Source organism: Stegodyphus dumicola, chromosome 9, assembly GCF_044657685.1.
Source record: "Stegodyphus dumicola isolate Sdum_Otavi_A_Nest chromosome 9, ASM4465768v1".
Classification (NCBI taxonomy): domain Eukaryota; kingdom Metazoa; phylum Arthropoda; class Arachnida; order Araneae; family Eresidae; genus Stegodyphus; species Stegodyphus dumicola.
In genome coordinates this window covers 89,387,528-89,405,618 of record NC_140776.1, presented here as the reverse complement: position 1 = coordinate 89,405,618, position 18,091 = coordinate 89,387,528, and the positions used below count along the sequence as shown (strand labels likewise).

Genomic DNA, 18,091 nt, shown 5'->3' with positions numbered 1-18,091 from the left:
TGCACTATGTCACATAGATGTAACACCTTGCAATGTTTGAAAGGAAGAGTAAGAAAACGAAAAATCTAGCTTTCTTTATACAAAACTGACGTAATGAATGTTTTACAAAAAAAAAAAAAAAAGAGAGAGAGAGAGAGAAATCAGGCCTTGCAGTAGTCAAGTAACTAAACACATGGAGTGCAGCCAATGCTTAGTTCCTGACAGCAAAAAAGTTAGCTGTACGTACTTTTTCTCATGCAAAATATAAATATGTTTCAGTTTTCCCAAATTCACTGACACGTTTTGCTTTTTTAACACTGTCTTCTGGCATTTCTCTAACGTGTAAAATGCCGAGCTTTAATCCAAGCGTAACCATGTAAAATGCCCAACTTTAATTCCAAGCGTAGCTAATTTTATTAAAAATCTAAAGCTAAGTAAGCAACATAAAGTTAATCGTTCTTAATCTCCAGCTGGCAATACAAATTCAGCAGTTTAATAAGATTACATGAATCTGTAAATAGAAATTCGGATTTGATTTTATAATGTATTACTTTTCATCAGCTGATATTGTTGCATTATCTGAGAAATGTAAACGCAAAATATTTAGGGATGCTTTGTACATAAAACTCCTAATTTTTCCAAGGAATAAACAAAAATCATGCCAAGTATGTTTATTAAATACCCATTAAAAATAAAGACAATGGTAATTTAGACTGTCAATGTTGCTAGTGACAAGTTGGGGGGGATAAAAGGATTCTTTTGCTGCATACTCAAATTTCAGTAAACCATTTGCTTTAAAAATTTCAAAACTAGATGAAAAAATAAAAGTCTCGAAGGGCAATATATTTTATTGTATATTTTATTGTATAAAACATACCTTATGATTTGAAAAAAACTAATATCTATTAAAATTATTTAAAATTTTTTTAACTTCAGTCTTATTTAAAATGCTCGAACACATAATGTGTGTGAAGGTGTAGGCTATAAATCACATCTCCTGATCAGTCAGCATTACAAATATATTTAATTATGACTTCTAAATAATGAGACTACTATTATAAACATAACATTTTAAGAAATATAATAAATACTCAACCAAATTAATCCTTATTAGCCAATTAGCAATTTGCTTTAATATAGTTTCCTAAATAAGCAATGAAACTCTATACACAACACATGTGAACATAGTTGTTGTCACGTCTCTGATAAAGCCTATTCAAATAGTGTTGCAGGCAAAGAGTGCACAATTTTGCGCGGCAATGCGCAAAATGTTATCTTCATAGAGGGTCTCTCAAAAAAGACCCCCAATTTTTAACAATTCAGCAAGGATGGGCAGACAATTAAAAATGTGTGCAGTTGTCAGTTATGTGCCTGAGCAGTTATTACAGAGTTATGTCTGAGCAGCTATTACTGCATATTTTTCTACCCTCTCTGTTAGTTTTCAGTCCTCTGTGATAGCCAGTTCTAAGTCGATTTCTAATGATGTTAAGGAGCTGACGCTTTATTGGAATTGAAAGTTCCTTCAATCTGTATTTGGCTATGGCATTTGCATCTGAGAAAAGATATTTATATTATTATTGTTGTTGTGATTTCGGGCCTATTTTGCCAGTTTATCTGCATTCTTGCTACCTGTGATGTTTGCTAAATGCACTAGAAACACATTTTATCTACCCTTTTGTTTAGATGTATGCTCCATTTATATTTAAAATGTCCTCTATTTAAAACATTATATCTGGCAATCCTGATCTTAAGGCATCTCTACTAAGGCAGCTGGTTAGCTTTCAAGCAATTTGTTTTAATTAATTACCAAAACTTAGCAAACAAAATAAATGTTCTGTAATGTGATTTTACTTCAAATAAATGAAAAGTTTCATTTTATATTATAATATCTGAATGACAATCGTGAAGTTGCAACTGCTTTTAATTAGACTTTTAAAATGTTTTGATATAAAATAAAAATAGTAAATTTTAAAACCAAATTCATTGAAATAATGAACAGTGTTAATTAAAAGAGAGAAAAATCAGTCTTCTAAACTTTAGTTTTTGTGGTAATAAACATATAATTCAGCATTTTATGCATAAATTGTAGATAAAATACAATTAATACTTTGATTGATAGGAAAAAAATTACCATATACATAGGTGAACCACACAGTGTTGCTGCCATTACTCCATCAGTCAAGAACCTGGCAAATCCAAAGTCAGCAATTTTGAGTGTTATCTCAGATGGCAATGGATTAGGTTTACCAGAGTGACATAACAAAATATTTTGTGGTTTTAAATCACGGTGGACAACTTCTTTTTGATTTAATACCTTCATTGCTTCAGCTATTTGTTTATTAAAAAAAAAAAAAAAAAGATGCCTTAATGTTTTGATAATATAACAGAACGTAATATATATATATAATTGTTACTTTAATTTCTAAAATGTAATTAAAAGAATATCATATGAGGATGACACACACTTATATTACTATACACACATACTCACCAATCTGCCTGAGAAATAATCTAATAGTGTCTTCACTAAGACTTCCCTTAGCTGCAAACATAAAATTTACATTATTAGTTATGAGAATAAAGAGGGCAGAATAGCTAAAGAAACATTCTTTAAAGGAAAAAAAATAATAAATAAATAAAATAAGTTATTAAAAAAATTATACTTTAATAACTCACCATTTAAATATTCTGATAAGTCCCCGCCATTGCAATACTACAAAAGAGAAAGAAATTCCCCCTTAGTATTTTTAATAATTTTTTGGCCACCTACTGACTAATAATGTTAAAATTTTAATTATTCATGAAAGAGGTTTGAAATGAATTGACATATTCCACGTTAAAACATTAAGTATATTGAGAATATGTTACATGGCAATAAACAACCAACACAAGATAAACACAACACTTACTGTTGCCAAACTAACATCATGAAATTTATATAGAAATACAGTTGTCGTTCTACAAACATGCTGTAAATATTGAGATTGGCATACTACTTGCAACATACACACTTCTATAAAATTTAAACATGCAGTCATTGCACACATTTACAGAAAATCAATGTAACTGCTATTACACACATAAACACTACAGACCTTCACTTATGAATATATCATTAAATGAACTCATATTAAGTACTGCTAGAAAACACAATATATACATAAAAACAATTAAGAAAAATTTATAACTGGCTTCATTCTAGAGTTTTACGTTTAGCATCTACACAGTTATGACCATAATAGTTTATATTGTCACAAACTTCACGGAGTTCATTTTTACATGCAAGTATCAGCATAGGTCATGTCACGTAAAAGTTCTTCCTAAGTCTGCTTACTTAGAAGATCAGCAAGATTGTCACTGGATGGCACATGTTCGAATACAATCACAATTTCTTTCACTAGGTCTCTCAGAAAATGAAATTTAATATCAATGTGCTTACTTACCATGTTACTTCTTTATGTTATTTCTTTCAGAAGTTAACAATGTTACCAATTTAGCCAAGAAGAACCATGTTACTTCTTTGGCTCTTGGCTAAGAAGATTGCTTTCTGGTTGTTAATTAGCACTTTTTAAGGTGAAGGAGCTAATTCACAACAGATTTCTTTGATCAAACTTTTAATCCATAGGATTTCCTTGGCAGTGTGACACATGGCCACATATTCTGCTTCTTTCGATGATAAAACAGTTACGGATTGCTTTATCATCGATAGAAGCTACTCACAAGTGCTCCATGAAATTGGAGTATTATATAACGACTGTAAGATTTACGGTCAGTTCTGTAACTCCGCAGTCAGTGTCAGAGTAGACTAGTGGCTCACCTGTCTTCCGGAATCTCAACTTTTTGTGTCGAGTTCCCTTAAGGTATCTTAGAATGTGCTTCACACCCCTCCAGTGTTCCTCACAGGGTTGTGGAGTCAGAATCGGGCAGATTTGGGGGTAAAAGGAGTCGGAGCTGGAGTCTCTAAAAACAGTCCGACTCCAGTTTGAATTTGAAATGAAATTAAAATGAATTAAAAAAAATTAATCACAAGCTGAATTATTATTTTTATTTACGAACTATATACATTAATAAATAGTTATTTTCTATTTTATTGACATATTAATAAATAAATATAAGGGAGGAGGATAGATGTGATATTTGCCATTAGTGATTAAACTGATTCATTTAGTTACAAATTTCACTGGTAAATTTAGGTAAGCAGTAACAGCAGCAAGAACTCTCAAAATTTTTAGAAAGCGAGCAGGAAAAATAGCAATTTTTTATCAAGCAATGCGATAAGGAAGTACATATTTGACGGTTGTTAGAATAAAGAACTTTTTTAGAAGATGTAAATAACCCTAATGTTTCACTAACAGAAAGACAATGGAATGATCTTGCAGAATTGGAAACTCTTCTTTCTACACTGTATATAGCCACAAAAAAGCTGCAATCTGAAGAATTGACAGGAGGTGAGAATGGAAGAATGTGATGTTTGTTCTGAAATGGAGGGTTTATTGCAGAAGGAATCATTTCTTCAATGAAGAAAAGAGAAACTAGTTTGCTAGACAACTTGGTGGGTTCAATATATGTAGATCTGAAACAATGAATTTCTTGGATGACGAATAAATTAAAAAGGCAAAGAAAACCATCTATGAACTTTCATTAAGAATGAAATTATTCTCAGAATGATTAGAGAATTCAAATCAAGACAGTCAAACTGCAGACATTGCATTTGAGTCTCTATCATTCTCTTCCAATGATGAATTAGATTTTGAGAAATATTTTTGGATAATATTGAAAAGGCTGAGGCAAAGCGAATGAAAACAAAGATCCAAGAGCATTTAGATATAAAAATGAAAAAATACAAACAAGATTTCTACACGGCCTTTGAAGAAATAGAGAAATATGATTGCGCTTGCAAGACACATCTTTAAAAACGTTTAAAAATCTACCCTGAAAAGTTAAAAGAAGTAGCCCTAACAGTAATAGCTCTTCCTCCTGCTCAAGTTAGTGAGGAAAGTTTCAAGTTAGTTCAGCTCAAAGTTTATCAAATTGAATCTATGGCTCTTCAACAAAGAAGATTTTGCTGAAGCTACACTATTTCTTAGAAATAACTAATGCCAGTTTTCCCATTTCGTAATAAATGCTAATTAATATAAATAATTTGCTATGCCATCAATTTTTTTTCTGTAGGATCTATTACTTCTTTTATATTAAAAAAATAAGCTGTAACCCATGTATGTATATGTTTACACACACACACATATATATATATAATTAAAGAAAAGAGAACAAACTAAAAAAGACCCTTGTGGTCAAGAACTTTGCGCATTAAGTTGCAAAATTTAGAAAACAAGTTAAAAGAAAATTCTTAGTACTCATTCTAAAGTAGCTTAGATACTGTGGTTCCGGCGACAATTTTAACATAAGTAAAATAAAGTGCAATGAAAAGTGAAAAACATTAAATAAACAATATTAACACTAGAATATTTACAAATAAAATTCAAAACTAATTGCAAGTAATATGCTGATCAAGGTAAGGCATACTTTAAACAATACAATAAAAGTGTGACATAAGACTTAAGCAAAAATACAAAAACAAAAAAACGGTATATGGTAGATTAACCCAATTCGAATCTCATTACCAACTCTTCAGGGGAAATTTTTATAACGATTTTCGAATCCAGCTAATTCCATATTTCCGTCGAAACAGACAATTGAAACTAAATACGAAACTCTTTTTGAATATTAATTGAAAAAACTTGGTCATAAATTTTAGTCTCAATTTCCTGTTCCATTTCCCGACGTGTTCGCTTGAAAAAACACATTAAGGTGTGAGAAAAAAAAATATACATAAAAGTCTGGTTATGCCAATATACAAAATAACATAAATAGTGATTTGCTATTAGTCAAAATTACAAGATTTTAAGGGAGGACCTACTAGCTTATAGAGTTTTAAACTTTGTGAACGTAGCTAAAAAAATTAAATTAAAAAAAAATTAAAAAATAAAATACAAAGCGAAGAAGACTAGGAAAATATTAAAAGGGTCTTGCTATGACCAAAAATCATAACATGAGAAAGAAAAAAAAATTTTTTTAAACAGACCTGGAATGTCGATGTCTTCTTTCTGGACCCATGCTAACTCAAAAGAGGGATGAAAGCCTCGAGGAAGAAAGTTGCCAACCAGGATGACGTAAAAGGGGAAGGAACCTCATTATGAAAGAGCCAATGAAAAGTCACTGACCATTGGCATAAACCTGACTCAGTGCGAGGGGGTGGCAATTTGTTCAAGAAATTGTTCAGGAATTCGTCTTGCTTGATGAGTGGAACTTCCCACTTTAAGGAAAGTGGGCATAGGCGAAAGAAAAAATGGCTAATTCTACAAAATGTTAAAATATGGCCACAAAAGTAAGAATAAATAGAAAAAATATAGTATATTGTTAACTAAAGTCGTAATTCTTCAATCTAGAGGGCTATCAAGCTATCAGAAATGAAATGGCCCATAAAATCAATAACAGGATAGATAAGGCTAGAAAAAGCTTAAAATCTATTTAAGAGAATAGACTTAGAAGTACTGTGCCAAATTTTAAAAGTAAAATTGAAGCTGTGAGAGGAAGTAATTTTACATTTATACATTAGATTCTCTGAATTAGCCATCCACTTTACACCATCCCATAGGGCTTTAAGCATACAATTTCATTATCTAAATAAAAAAATCTAAAAAAAAAAAAGTTAATGCCAGCCTTTTTCAAAGCATTTTTAATTACTTTTGTAGGAATTAGGTTGTTCTACAAGATAGTTACAAAGTAGAGTACTTCTTCTTGGAGGTGCTTTGTAGTTGAGGGAGTTGGAGTCTTTAAAATTCCAAGAGTCGGAGTCGGTCATTTTCCCTACCGACTCCACAGCGCTGATTCCTCAGTATGTTCTTCATTGAACTGGCTCATGTAGGTGGAAGAATAGGCCATGTCTGGACGAGTACCACAAGTCAGATAAAGGAGACTTCTTATATCCTGCTTGTAAGGAATTTTCTTGTTGTTGCCTTTGATTTCATTCCACTGTTGTCCACCTACCTTCTTATATTTTATGCTGGGGTCCAATGGCATGGCTGCATATTTTGCTTCAGTCATTTTAAATGTTTCTAGGATTTCTGACACATAAGCGGTTTGATCTAGAGTGTATGATCCATCTTCTTCTTTGCATATTTGCATGGATCAGATTTGGCTTACAGGACCTATTGGCAGTGAGCCTTTTCTTGATGCTTTCCTTGAATTTATTTACCTCTGGCATGTTTCCAACTATCAGGAGATCATCAACATAAACTCCAACTATGATGTTCTTCTCGTGACAAAAGTACAAAGATCTGCACTTGATCTTTTCAATCCATATTGCATCAGGAAGTCATTCAAACAGGTATTCCATGCACGTCCTGATTGTTGGAGGCCATAAATGCTTTCCTTCAAGTGGCAGACACGGTTTCTTTCCCTTTCTCAATGCAACCTTCTGCCCTGTGTCATATATATGTCCTTTTCTAGGATTTGATTAAGGTATGCAGCTGTCACATCCATTTAGTGAACCTCTAGGTTTTTCTCTGCAGCTATGGCAAGCAGTAATCTTATAGATTTAAGTTTAATGACCAATGAAAAGGTATCTTGAGAGTCCACTCCAGGTATCTGCAAATAGCCCTTTGTCACCAATCTGGCTTTAAACTCTTAAAATTCCCAATCTCATCATTTTTCTTGTGAAACAATCATCTGGAAGATATTATCTTAGCTCCTGGTGGTTTTGTAGTTAGTATCCAGGTTTTGAATTTCTTCCTCCATAGCTTTTAACCACGTCAGCTTCGAGTGATATTTCAGAGCATCTTTTAGAGTCATAGGGTCTTCTTTGTCTTATTGTTGAATCTCTTGGGCATTGTATAGGTAAAAATCTTCGAGATTTTAAGGAATTCTGGTGTTTCTTTTTTAACCTCTCTCAATTCAATGGATAGGATTTCTGGTAGCTGCTTCGAATTCAGGATGTAGGTTGTTAGTAACATCTTGTGTTTCTGTAACTGATTGGTCTGAGTCTTCATCTTTGTAATAGAGTATTTTCAAGCTGCATTTTCAGAATTTTCGTTAATCAGATCTGTATTTAGACTTTGGGTTTCATCCTAGTCATTTACATCGAGAGTTACTTGATCTAGAGAAGAGTCATGAGCTTCTGTTTCAGATAGGTCCATGGGGTATTCCAGTTCAGTCTTCAATTTTAAGAGAAGCTTTTTCTGTACGATTTTCACTCTTGTTTAGTTTTACAAGGAAAACAATTTTTTTTCAAAAATGACATCTCTGCTAACAAAAAGTGTGTCTTCTTTAGATCATACAGTTTGTAACCCTTGACTCCTTTAGGATATCCTATAAAAACACATTCTGTAGCTTTAGGATCAAGCTTGCTTCCTCTTGAGTATGAGTGAACATGGCTCCAGGCTCTGCATCCGAAAACTCTGAGGTGTTCTGTTCTGCTATCAGATCCTGACCATCTTTTCTCTGGAATATTGCCATCAATTGCCACAGATGGGCACTTGCTGTGGAAATAGGCCGTAGTGACAATTGCTTCAGCCCAAAATCTATGATCTGCTTCTGACTTGATAAGTAAGCATCTTGCCGTGTTTATCAATGTCTGGTTCAGTCTTTCTGTGACAAATCTTCCTCAATACTGTAATCTTTAATGATGAATCTAATCTCATATTTCAGGCATTGGGTATTGTCACAGATGTTTGGACACAGGGCTCATTGTATTCTTCAAATGAACTGGAATATGATTCGTTGAAAGATGCATCCTACCAAAAAGTGAAATGATTGGTTCTTTATTTTTCAACAAAATCAGCATAAACTGTGAAGCTACTTATATATGCTAAAAATTTTTGCTACATTCCAGATCAAAAGACATGTAAACATCATTCTCTAACACAATGGCATGTTTCTACACTTATCAAAGTGTGTACATAATTCCCCAAATAATGTGTGTACATAATTCCCTAAGTGAGTATTTTCCCAACAGATAGATTGGTCATGGAGGTGCCATTTCACGGTCTCCTTATTCTCCAGATGCAACTTCACTGGATATTTTTCCCTTTGAAGTTATGTTAACGATCGTATCTATCATATGCCTTGTAATTCGCCATAACGGAAGCAGTATATCATAGCTGCTATTTATTCCATAACTCTTCACATGCTTGCCAGGTACTGAAAGTCCCTTGGACATGCGCAAATAGCAGCAAAAGAATCTCCCATCAAAATTTATTAATTTTTATAACTACACTGTTAGACAGTAAAAAATATTTTATATTTACCTCCTCTATTTTTTATGACATAATTTCGAAATGTGTTCAGAAATTCTCAGACACCATCTATATTTTCACAGAGATTTCAATAATCACAGTTTCCATTTTCTTTTCTCATTTGAAGTTTAAATGCGTAAAATCTAGGGCAAAGGAATGTTCTAAGGGCTTTCATGCGATGATATACCTAGCACACCTCTATTTACATTACTGCTGGTACATTAATGCTCAGATCATGGAGAAACTGACATAGTATTAAAGTTAATGGTAACATTAAGTTAAATGGTCACGTGTAAGAAAGAAATCGTCCAAGACACAGCAAAGGGCTCTCTATAATTATACAAGTGCTCCCTTGATTTATGCACATGATTCTAAATTAAATCTTACAATCCACGAATTGACGCAAGGATTCCAACAGTTTCGCGTACAGATGCGAATTAGAAGCAACATCTCACAAAAAAAAAAAAAAAAAAAAAAGTATTTTTGAAAATATTTTCCGCTAACAAACTGCAATCAAACGTTGATGGGAGGGGGAAGAGCAGGATATTAAAAAATTATATGTGGCTCTTTATAATAATAATAATAATAAAAAAAGACAGACAGTTTTTCTTTATTCCGTTTCATTTATTATTTAAGACAGATGATAAAATCTCATTTCGGTAATACACCGAAAACCGAAAAAAATGAACAAATTATGCAAGAAGAAAAGCAGAGAGAAAAATTGTAGTGTAAAGTATCTTTGCATCTGCTGCATTAAACTCAGCATTTAATTTTACTTCGAGCCCCACACACAGATAAAAGCGAAGATTCGAAGGTCATTTCTCAGCTGTGCGCAGGAAAAATAATACACAAAAAGAGTGTGGGCTGGCAAGATTTTTTCCCCCTTCTTTCCCCATCGCTTAAAATAATGATTCCGATTGGCGACAAGAAGTCTAGCCTGTTTAGTCAGGCTCACCTCAAAAGCAGAGCACGTCTCAACAAGCAGAAAGCACGTGCTAGTGTTTATACACAAGGTTCCATTGTTGATTCCAGCTCTTATCGGTACGCTCAGGGACGGAACGTTGCGGACGATTGTCAAATTATGCAATTCTTTTCCCCCCTTCGGCTTTTCTTTAACTGATGGGTTTTCAAATGACGCGCTTCCTGCAAAATCGTTCCAATGGAACCAGCGTGATTCCGAAACTTACGATATAATTAAGAATTTAATTTAATTCGACCAACGTTTTAAGATAAAAATACTTCAACCAGCATGAAATTCTCTTAAAAGTTTATATAAAAAAAGGGAGGAGGATTTCAGCTATATTATATACTTTTGTAAATTCTGTAGTGCAGATATTTTTAACTTCCACAATAGCTCTAACTTCTCAGTCAATATGTTTTTCCCATCTTCACGGCTATTCAATTGCTTCGTTGGAACTTTGTTACATTTGAACCTCTCCGTTGCTACAGCTAACGGATGTAAATCATGCTCGACAAAACACCCGCTGGAAAATCTTCAACACACTACTACCCTGGGATAGCGCAACCACGAAAAGAACCTTTCTTGGGAACTGTGTTCGCCTAAGCCAGTGGTCGGCAAACTTATTAGCCAAAGAGCCAAATATGAATATTACAACAATTTTTTAAAAAATTAGGAGCTAAATCTGCTTGTTTATTAAACTTTTGTATAACACTAAATAAACTTAAATTTAATACTTAATAAATATTTATTAATGTGAACAATTTGCTTGCATCTCCTTGGAAAGTTTGAGTAAGTCCGGTTTGTATGTTGTTGTTTTTAATTTTAGGCATGATTCCAAGTTCTCATCAATAAGACGACTTCTCAGTTTACTCTTGATAATGTTCAAGCTTGAAAAAGATTGTTCGCATATATATGTAATAAAAAAGAAAAGAACAGCAAACGCGAGCTTTTTCAGCTGATCGTAAGAGTCAGGAATACTATTCCAAGCGTTGAAAATAATCATGTCTTCCTTCTCAGGTCATTCAAAGCAGACATCTTGTTCACACTGCAACTGCTGCTCTGTGAAGCCAATTTGTACCTTCACTATTTTATAAAAATCATGCACGCGCATGCCGGGAGCTTGTACATGGTTTATGGTTCAGCTTGTTTTTTTTCCCCCCCTCTTATGAAGAGTGGATTATTCAGACTCCGATTAGTGTTTTGTGTTATTGAGTGTGTTTCTACTGTAATTCTGGTCTTAATTACTGTGGATTAATACGTTTTTGACCGTGTTTTGTGCTATGGTGTGCGTTGTGGGTGTTCAGCCTAACACGTGCTAGTGTCAGCAATGGATCCGAAGGATTACCCGCCGCTTCATTCGCCCGAGGTTGTGAACGTTATTAAAGAAAATCTCTCTGGTTTACCCGAGGAGATATGTGCGTATGCAGACAAGGTCTTAGGAAAAGGTTGTAGTCAGCTATTAAACAAGGACTGTTACGATGCGGAGGATTATCAACTCGCGCTTCAGCAAGTTCTGCTTCTGAATGTTGCAGTTCATGTAGATGAGCAGTTAACGGAAGATAATCTCAATACATTATCCAGTGAGGAGGATAAGCAAAAACGTCTGGATATACACCAAAAAAGAAGTGCAATAGCCAAAAGACTGGCTTTGTTATTTCAGGGTAAGTGCGACGTTTTTAGTGCCCAAAATCCTAGTATTGTAAATTTATCATGTGATAAGTTGAATGCGAATGTTGTTAAGCACGTCCCTAAGATGCAGGTTATATCTACTGTTAATTCTGTTAACTGTAATGATACTGTATCAAGTGTAAAAAATGTTAGTGATAAATCTGGTGTAATTGCACAAACTCCTAGCGGATAAAAAACAAAAATTTTGCTTAAACGGCCTTCGAAAAAAGGATAATGATGTGTGAGCGAAATTCAGGAGGCTTTATACAGCCGCGTAATACGGCTCGGCCTGCTAAATTAGTCAAAGCTAATGCAGAAATTAATGTTAGCAATAAATTTGATAAGCTAGGTGAAAATGCTAATGCAGATAATACTGCCACTAATAATGATATGGAAGTTAGTGAAGAGATTGAGGTTATTGAAATGCAACAACCGAAGGTGAAACCGATAATGGTGAAGCCTCCAATTAAATTTTCGGATTTCTCTAAAAAATTGAGGGCTGAAACTAATTTAGACTTTGCAGCTAAAGTTACTGGCGAGTTTTTAAAAGTTTTTCCGAAAACCGAAAATGATCACCGTCAGATAACAAAATATTTGGATGAAAAAAGTGTAGATCATTATTTAATTACCAGAAAGATGGATAGGCCCTTCAAAATAGTTATTATAAGAGGTTTACCTATCGATTGCCCCTCAGATGACATTTTTGAGGAGCTGGTTAATTTAAAGTATAAACCTCGAAAAGTTACCCAAATGCACAGAACCAAATCTAAGGCTCCTACGCCTTTGTTTCAGGTTCATTTAGAGAAAGTACCAGGGGTGCAATCTATTTATGATGTTAAAAAACTGCTATGTTTCTTTGTTGAAATACATCCTTATAAAGTGCGTGGAAATGTTGTGCAGTGTCACAACTGCCAACACTTCCACCACAGTAGTGAAAACTGCAAACTACCACCAAGATGTGTGAAATGCGCGGGTGCACATCGTACTGATAAATGTAATTTTAAAAAATTAGACTCTCCTATTTGTTGTAATTGCCTGCAAGGACACACCGCCAATTATTGCGGATGTCCGAAATTCCCCCGACGCATAGTCGGAAATAAAACTATGAGTAAGAGTGCAAACTCAGAAAATGTAAATAATGGTGTTAAAATGCCTAGTACTTCTAATGCAAATTTGAGTTATTCTGCTGTTGCCTCCGGCCGCAGTTATGCTAGTGCAGCCAAGGGTGACGTTCAAAGATCTGTAAATACTGTTAGTAATTTTAATGTTGATATGCATAAACAGACTGTCAGCAGTGGTGGTGCTGCTAGTGCTACTGTTGGTTCGGGTATGTTTATGGACTTTCTCAAAATAATCAAAGAGATGTGTGATGTTTTTAAAGGCACCACAGTTATGAATGTTTTTCAAAAAATCTCGGCAGCCATGCCTGAATTGCGGGCTGCGGAGCATTCAATCGATAAGTTGTTTATATTATTTAATGTTTTTGACAGTGTTTTTTCCAATTTTGAATAATTATGTATAGTGTAAACAATAGGTACTTAAGTATTATTACTTGGAACGCAAATGGTTTGTTCCGTAAGATTAATGAATTGCGGGATTTTGCAAGTGAGCACAGTCCCGACTTATTTTTCCTACAAGAACACAAGCTTGACCCTAAAATATCATTGTGTGTGGCAAATTACTATACCTACAAGTCGCACAGAAGTACTACTGCTCCTCGCCCACGTGGAGGTGGCAGTGCACTTCTTGTCAAACACTGCATTCCCCATTATCACGTGAACGTTCAACAGCTCTCAGCCGTAGAGGCCACAGCTATCTGCATCACAACAGACACTAACACTCCATACACTTTTGTCTCCACCTACATTCCTCCCATGAGACCTGTGGCTGTCGTTCAGGCAGACCTTGAAATTCTACTCACACTTGGTACACGTTATTATTGGTGGAGACTTGAACGCAAGACACCGCGCATGGAACTGCTACACTTCTAATGCAACAGGCAGACTGATTTATTCCTTGGCCGCGTCGGCACGGTTTAAATTGGCAATTCCAAGTACCCCAACAAGGTATGCTGCTGGGTCCACCGCAATTATTGATTTTTTCCTGTTGCGGAACACCAATTCTCCACTGGATATTTCCGTACTGGACGAACTTTCAAGTGATCACAATCCTGTTAGGATTATTCTGGACCTCAGCAGATATACTACATCAAACACCAGGGCCTTTCGTACAGACTAGCAGGTCTTTGCCAAAGCCCTCTCCAACACACAGTACACTTTACCCACGATACACAAGGGGAGTGACATTGATAGTTTGGTCAAGGACCTCACTGAAAATATACAAAATGCTTATAAGAAAGCACAAGTTGAAGTTAAACCTTGTATGAAACACAAGCCTCAAGAGGTCAGATTATTGATTAAAGAGAGAAATGCTGCAAGACGAGCGTATTAACGTACCAGACACCGTGATGATAAAGAAATTTCAATCGCCTGTGCGAAGCGGTCAAGTTTCGGACTAACTACCTCAGATCTCTTTCTGCAGAGGATAACTCCTTGTGGAAAGCAGTGAAGGGGTACAAAAAATGCTATAACGCCATTCCGCCCCTTCACGGCCCTCAACGGATCCATTACACCGGAACTGAGAAAGAAGAACTTTTAGCTCAGCATCTGGAATCTCAGTTCTGCATTAACAACATTTCAGACTCAGACACTGAACAGCTTATTGCTGACTTCCACTCCAATTTTACAACACAGCCATGCACAGACAACATTATCTCAGCCATGCCATCGGAGGTCTGTCTCTATATCATGCGAATTGCAAAAAGGAAGAGCCCTGGAGTAGACGGGGTCACAAATGAGATGATCAAGCACTTCCCTGTCAAGATAATACTCTACTTCACTAATTTAGTGAATATCATACTACGATGGCAATACTTCCCAACCTGTTGGAAAACTGCCAAGATTGTCCCTCTGCTAAAGCCCAACAAGCCTGCGACTGCTCCTGAGAGTTACCGACCAATCAGTTTGCTAAGCTCAATTAGCAAAATCGTGGAAGCAGTTATTCTCCATAGACTAAACATCTTCCTGGTGAGCAGAAGATCCTCATACCCTATCAGTTTGGGTTCAGGCGTAAGCACTCGACAACGCATCAACTCTACAGAGTTGTTGAGTTAATAAGCAGTGGGATGCAACAACATCGTGTCACTGGTGAACTTTTAGATGTCGCTAGGGCCTTCGATAGAGTATTTGTATATGAGGGCTGGATGCCCTCATATACAAATTACACAACCTGGGACTCCTAGCCTACATCACAAACATAATTAAATCCTACCTAACCGGTAGACACTTTGTCGTTCATGTTTCTGGTTCATTATGCAAAAACCGGCCTATACGGGCTGGTGTTCCACAGGGATCCCTTCTGGGCCCTACCCTATTCAATATTTACGTGAACGACATCCCCACTACACACAACACAACACAACACTAGCCATGTATGCAGACGACACAGCGATCCTTACGCAAAGTGCATTTGGTAGTTCAGCAATACAACAGCTACAACACCACATCCACTCGCTAGAGACTTGGCTGACCAAATGGAAAGTCAAAGTGAATGTCGACAAGACACATGCCATACTGTTTACTACTAAGAAGAATTTCCCGACTCACCTTCAAATGTATGGTGTGGACATTCCCTGGGTCAAGCAGGTCCCTTATCTTGGGGTGATCCTCAGTAAATCTCTTACATGGAACCCACACGTTACACATATTCTCAGGAAGTTTCGAGCTAGTAAAGCTTCACTCTTCCCCTTAATTGCTCGAAACAGTGTTTTATCTATTGATAATAAGTTGCTCATTTCCAAAACCATGTTGCGTCCAATTCTTAGTTATGCATGCCCCGTCTGGGCATACTCGTGCAAAAGTTTGAGAAGGCAGTTAAAAGCTGCCCAAAACGGGGTATTGCGTATGATATGTAATGCCCCCTGGTACATTCGGAATAGACAAATTCGTAAAGAGTTAAGAATAGAGGATCTTTGTGATTTTTATTGCCGCCTATCTAGGGCATTTTATGATAAACAGGAACTTCTGGACAATCCTGTGGTTGTTAACTATTGTTATGATACTAGGGACCCCAATTTCAGTAAACGGTCGAGGGCGATCCTAAATGTTAGCAATATGTAATTTTGTATATGTGTTATGCAAATTGTTGCTCAGATTCTTTACTGTATATTGTTCTTTTTTCCTCCTGATTGCATTTTGTTTTTACTAGTGGCACTAAGGCGTCGCACGCATATTCACAAAGCCTACAGACCATTTCTCTAAGGTCTGCTCTCATTGGATGAAACATCTGCTTGGCGGTCATATTTGGAATGGCGAGTTATCGCCCTATAGGCGTGGTAATTAACTACAAAACGAAAACAGCGTTTATTTCATTCGATATTTTTTTAGTTTATGAATGAAAGCTTAGAGGAATTGTGTGGAATATATTTTATATAACTTACTGATCTTATTAATAGTTTATTTGTATTTGAATTTAAGCTTTTAAAAGTACGTAATTTTGTTTTACAAGAAAAAGGTGTTTACATGGAGATATCATATACACTTTTTCGTCATTTCTGTTAGAAAGAGCCTGTTATGTAAATTTCCATAGCGCATTAATTTATACAAATAAAGGAATATTAAAAAAATAAACCAAATGAAAACACTCAGTAAACATTTAAGGGCGTCGGATACCTATTCTTTTTTACCTAAATTATGAAAAGTAAGTATAACTAAAATTACATTTTATTCCATTATGCGCTATTTTTATTGAAACGCCTTTCGGGATCTTGGATCGTAATCTTGCTACTGGTACCTACTACAAAGAGTACAAACCAGTAAATAAAAATAAGAAAAATTAACAAAAATAGAGAAAATAAAGGCGTTTAATTTTTAACACCGTACCCAAAGAAATAATGACGAAGTCATTCAATAATGTTAAAATAAAAGAATATCCGTGTAGAGGACAGTTTATGAAAGCTACGAGCGAGTATAGAACCGGCGATCTAGAAGTCTGAGAACTTTTTCCGCGCTCGTTACCGGTGAGCTGCGGTTTCGCCGGTTAGTTATGCTCAATTTTTGGTACACCACGCTTAAATACAAATTCTAAAGTCGATGAACCAAAAGTCGCCAAGCACTAGGTTTTGTAACCCTACGTTTCCTGTTTCAACCAATCGGAGCAAACAGCAGTAGAAACGGTCTGTAGGCTTTGTGAATAAGCGCGTCGCACTTCGTATTTTGTTTCTCTTGTGTGTACATGTATTCTTCTGTGAAATAGTTGTTAAAAAAATAGTTACCGTAATTTCCGGAAGAAAGGCCGCATCAACGTAAACGCCGCAATAGATTAAATTGCGCGTGACATCGTCGTGGGCCGTATAGATGCAAAAACTCAACTTAAGTCCTGATATATGACATACCAGTTAAGAAAAATGCATGAAATGAAACTATAACTCAAAAATAAATTAAAGGTAAGAAATGTATAGCTTCTGTGCCGTTTAGAGACATTTTCAAAAATTTTCCGTTCCCTTCTTACTTAAAAACTATTCAACAAGTACTTGTACTCAACTGATGGGATCTGTATTTGGCAGAATGCCAAGAAAAATCCATTCATGCTGAAGGGGAAATACGTCAGAGTTTGTTATTGCGAAGCAGGTGGAATCGTGTCAGCCTTTGAAAAATTTGCAGAAAAGGCAGGGGTGGGGAGAGCATGGGTCCTGGAAGATTCATCGAATAGCAGAGAAGAGAGACTATTCAAACTGATGAGAATGTTGATTTGAAAGGGGGAAGAATGTTATTGTTCTGAGATCTCGTTTAGGGTGAATAAGGCATGTAGGTCCGTTCAAGGGAAAGAATGTAAACAAAATAACGTTCGCAAAAAGCAACTGAGTGTTCTTTTGTGTGGGAACAGCACCAGTCTATGCACAATGACAAGGCCATCCAAACAATGTACAATGACCATCATAGGAAATATTTTATTTTTAGTGCACCTAAATGCTGCATGGGTAGAAACGCCGCACCCGCTGAAAATTTAAGTTTTAAACACGTAAACGCCGCGGCGTTTCTTCCGGAAATTACGGTAATTATGTATGGATTAGTAATTAGGTACTTAAGGAAAAGAATATGTATTTAACTATTAGCAATTATGAATTTAA

General features: G+C 35.5%; 1 protein-coding gene across 4 annotated transcripts in view; it reads right to left on the bottom strand.

Moving 5' to 3' along the window:
- Window positions 1–18,091, bottom strand: part of Atg1 (serine/threonine-protein kinase unc-51-like protein Atg1) — a 279,303-nt gene that overhangs the window by 82,307 nt on the left and 178,905 nt on the right. For all 4 annotated transcript variants that reach the window (XM_085823741.1, XM_085823743.1, XM_085823742.1 and 1 more), the window contains 3 exons: window positions 2,656–2,692; window positions 2,471–2,521; window positions 2,111–2,307 (listed from right to left, as the gene is read on the bottom strand). In XM_085823741.1, coding sequence (XP_085679867.1) covers window positions 2,111–2,307; window positions 2,471–2,521; window positions 2,656–2,692 — 285 coding nt within the window. The remainder of the gene's footprint in view (window positions 1–2,110; window positions 2,308–2,470; window positions 2,522–2,655; window positions 2,693–18,091) is intronic.